Here is a 4,478-nt window from a genome sequence, read left to right as displayed (position 1 = left end):
TGTCAGTATTTACAGGGGGGGGGTCCCAGGGAGGGGGGAGTGTGTCAGTATTTACAGGGGGGGGTCCCAGGGAGGGGGAGTATGTCAGTATTTACGGGGGGGGGTCCCCATTGTGGAGATGTTACAGAGCTCCAGTTAACCCTCTGTATGTTCTGGATCAGGACAGTACGTGCTCACACTGGGTCTAACTTACCGAGAGATTCAGTCAGAGGCTGCTGCAGACTGATGTGATTCACCCGGCAGCTGTAGGTGTCCCCATCGCGCGGCTCCATTCGGATATACTTCAGGATGTTAAATGTCCAGTCCGGCTCCACCACCAACTGGGATGAGTTGACCTGACCCACAAACGGCCTCCCATTGATCAGGAAGCTGACCTCAATCTCGAAAGGGTAGAATTTCTCTGCGTAACAGTACAGGATGTCTGACTGTCCCGGGCCACTGTTCCTCTCTGTGTAGACGTGCAGGACTGGTTTCTCTGTCGGAGAGAATGATCCCAGCATTAATAATGGGCAGCTTGCCCTGACAGTCCTGATAACCTGAGGGAGCTGCAGTCTCCTTATGGAGCAGCATCCCACCCTTACCCATTTCTAACCAACTTATGGGAAGTAGTGAGGATCTTCCAACCATCTTTCACGTTCTCTCAATGCTCTTGGGGGGCAGTATAGAGAGAGCTTTACTCTGTATCTAACCCCGTGCTGTCCCTGTCCTGGTAGTGTTTGATGGGGGACAGTGTAGAGGGAGCTTTACTGTGCTGTCTCTGATCTTGGTGGGGGGTGCAGTGTAGTGGAAGCTTTAGCTTTACACTGTATTTTCTCTGAGACAAAACCAACCATCCAGATCTAGGGGTGGTGGGGGGGAATGGTACTGGGGTTAGGGGTGCGGGATTGTTTCTGATGACAGCGTACCTCCACCATTGACTCTAGGCCCGCACTCCAAGACCCATGCCCCTGGTTTGGGAAGCAGATCATCCCTTACTTCATAACCCGAGGGAGCGCATGCACATGAAAGAGAGGAAGGAGCTGGAACTGAAGTGGGAATGAAATCAGAGAACATTGGAGAAACTCGGCAGATCTGGCAGGGTCTGTGGCGGGAGAGATGAGATTAACATTTTGAGTCCTTCCTGAGGGAAGGAGTTGTTGGCGGAGGAGGAACAGGTGGAGAAGTCTCTGACGGATGGCCCAGAGTGCAAGACATTGGGAGAGGTTGTGGTGAAAAGGGAGCACTGAGGATGTAAAAAAGGTGTTAATAGTCGATGGTTTGGCCAAGGGCTGGCTAGACACTAGTCATAGAGATATACAGCATGGAAACAGACCTTTGGGCTAACTCGTCTATGCCAACCAGGTATCCTAAATTAATCCAGTCCCATTTGCCAGCATTTGTAACATATTCATATACCCATCCTTTTAAACGTTGTAAATGTACCAGCCTCCACCACTTCTTTTGGCAGCTCGTTCCTTACACGCATCATCCTCTGTATGGAAATAATTGCCCTTTAGTTCCCTTTTATATCTTTACCCCCCTCACTTTAAACTTATGTCTTCCTGTTATGGACTCCCTCACCCTGGGGAAAAGGTCTTGACTGTTCACCCTATCCATACACCTCAGCCTCTGACACTCCAGGGAAAACAACCCCAGTCTATTCAGCCTCTCCCTTTAGCTCAAACCCTGGCAACATCTTTGTAAGTTTTTGCTGAACTCTTTCAAGTTTCATAACGTCTTTCCGATAGGCAAGAGACCAGAATTACACACAGTATTCCAAAAGCGACCGAACCAATGTCCTATATAACTGCAACCTGACCTCCCAACTCCTGTATTCAATACTCTGACCAGTAAAGGAAAGCATACCAAACGCTGCCTTCACTATCCTATCTACCTGCAATTCCATTTTCAAGGAGCTATGAACCTGCACTCCAAGGTCTCTTTGTTCAGCAACACTCCCCAGGACCTTACCATTAAGTGTATAAGTCCTGCTAAGATTTGCTTTCCCAAAATGCAGCACCTCGCATTTATCTAAATTAAACTCCATCTGCCATTCCCAGCCCAATGGAAGAAAGGAGGCAAAATAATATCTGAGGAGGCAGCGAATTCGGCGCTTGGTTCCGAAGCGGGTAAGGCCCCAGAGCAGAATGTGAGGGATTATCCCTCCTGTTCGAGACATCAGTGGTCTCTCTCAGTGGAAATTCCGATGTTTTCGTGAAGTGAGAGATTCTCGGGAAACAGTTCCAGGGACATGGCGGGTGCAGTTCGGAGAAGAGAAGGCCAAGAAGGAGGGAACGGGGTGAGGCCGGTCTGGGATGGAGCAGAGAGGGTTGGTGGAAGCATTGAGAGTTGGAAAGGTGAGAAACATCTTGACGCAGTGAGTAGTTGGGGTCTGGAATATGTCATCCGAGAGCATGAGGGGAGAGGCTTTTGAGAGGGAACCGGATGGTTATCAGAAAGAGGAGGAGGTGGGTGACTGGTATTGGATGAGTGGCCCTTTGGGAGATTCGAAGCAGAGAGCATTGGCGTCCATAGAGATATAGACAGGGGTCAGCCTTGCAAATCTCAGCAGGTGAACATTACTTCTCACTGTACCAATCGCCCTGCTCCCCATCCCCCAGCAATCCAGTGACATACTCTTGGCGATGGCCGTGGAATTTGTCAACCGGATCATCTCCGTGGTCGTTCCCCGCAGTCGTGCTTGGAAGCCCCGTGATCTCTCTCGGTAGTAATCCACTTCCTCCTGGCCCAGCTCCCGGCTCCCATCCGTCACTTGGCCATTGATAACAAACATCCCCGTTCCGTAATTGTAGAACAGGAAGGGGACATCGTTTATGCTGAACATGTCCAGGATGTTCTCGGAATGTGGAGTGTGGACGTAATACAGGCTCTCCGTTGCTGTGCTGACCTCTAGCCAGGAGAAAGGAATCAGAAAGGAGACAAGTGTCAGAGTTTACTATTGTCTCACACACTCACACCCCTACAGACTCACATACAAATTCTTACACACTCACCCCCTTACACACTGTGACCGAGGGGTGACCTTGTAGAAGTTTATAACCTCGTGAGGGGTATAGGTAAGGTGAACAGCCAAAGTCTTTTTCCCCAGGGCAAGGGAGTCCATAGATTTAAGGTGACAGAGGAAAGATGTAAAAGGGAGCTGAGGGGCAACTTTTTCACACAGAGGGTGGTGTGTGTATGGAATGAGCTGCCAGAGGATGTGGTGGAGGCTGGTACAATTACAGCATTTAAAAGGCATCTGGAAGGGCATATGAATAGGAAGGGTTTAGAGGGATATGAGTCAAATGCTGGCAAATGGGCAATTAATTTAGGATATCTGGTCAGCACGAACGAGTTGGACTGAAGGGTCTGTTTCTGTGCTATATGGCTCTATGACTCACAACGTGATACACACATGCAAACTCTTACACAGTCACTCTCACACACGCACCTTTACTCAAACTCTTACACACTCACACCCTTTACACACTCACGTTCAAACTCTTACACACTTACAGTCTTACATTGAAGTTCTAACACTCTCATTCTTGCACACACATGTGAGCTCTTACAGGCACACTCACTCTTACATTCACACATTCTCTCAGACTCATTCTCACTCACTATCACATACACACTCTCTGCTATCTCACACTCACAGTCAGACTCTCACACACGTGCCGTCACACCTCAGTATACCCAGCTACAGGCCAAGGACAGGGAAATGGGATGAGAACAGAGGGCTGGCATGGGCAGGACGGGCCGAAAGGCCTGTTTAAAAACTCCGTGACTCACCGATCTGTGCCCTCACACTGGTCGCCAGGGTGAGGAGGATGATCCCACAGAGTTCCATGGTGTATGTGTGTGTTGTGTGGGTCTATCTCTCTCCAGAGGTCTCTCACACGGTGCGATGGCAATCGGGGAGTCACTCAGAGACAGAGCAATGAGCTCAAGCCTCACTGACGCTGTGATTCAGTGTTGTAACTGGATCTCAGCACCAACGCGCACAGCACTCCTCCGCCCGGTTTCCATCAGCACGCTCATTTCACAATCCCAGTTATTTTTACAACTTTAATTACTGTCACTTGGCTACCGTCCAGATTAATAGGTACTGCAGGAAATAAGCACATTTCAAAACACCGGGGGAATTCTGCAAAGCATTAACATCAGCATCGGGAGGAATGGGGGATCTCAGAGATACGGGGGAGGGGATATGACTGAGGGGAATCTGGGGGGACTGGAGAGGGAGAAAACCCTTTCCCATTGGTAAAAGCATTGACAGTCAAAAGGGGGCGAGTCATGGAGAGGGAATGGCAAGGGGTTGGGAACTGGGAGAGCGTGGAGGAGGGGGGGATATGATAGGTTCGACAGAGACCCTTGTGAGGGGATAGGATAGTCCTCTGCCTGGTCAAATGAACACCATCTGTGCTGGGGGATTCACTGGCAGAGAGTGAGAAAGAGACTAGTCGGAGCGAGAAGGTCAAGAGGGGAGGATTGGG

General features: G+C 49.8%; 1 protein-coding gene across 1 annotated transcript; it reads right to left on the bottom strand.

The window, feature by feature from the left end:
- Positions 1-193: 193 nt before the first annotated feature.
- Positions 194-4,034, bottom strand: LOC122546878 (class II histocompatibility antigen, B-L beta chain-like; the record flags this gene model as incomplete). Its single annotated transcript, XM_043685496.1, has 3 exons — positions 3,775-4,034; positions 2,617-2,889; positions 194-475 (listed from the first exon to the last, which is right to left on the bottom strand). Coding segments are annotated over exons 1-3 (613 nt in total), but the record flags the coding sequence as incomplete, so codon positions are not given.
- Between the last annotated feature and the right edge of the window lie 444 nt (positions 4,035-4,478).

Source organism: Chiloscyllium plagiosum, unplaced genomic scaffold, assembly GCF_004010195.1.
Source record: "Chiloscyllium plagiosum isolate BGI_BamShark_2017 unplaced genomic scaffold, ASM401019v2 scaf_12088, whole genome shotgun sequence".
Lineage (NCBI taxonomy): Eukaryota > Metazoa > Chordata > Chondrichthyes > Orectolobiformes > Hemiscylliidae > Chiloscyllium > Chiloscyllium plagiosum.
The sequence above is the reverse complement of the archived record's forward strand: the minus strand, read 5'-3'. Positions and strand labels throughout refer to the sequence as shown.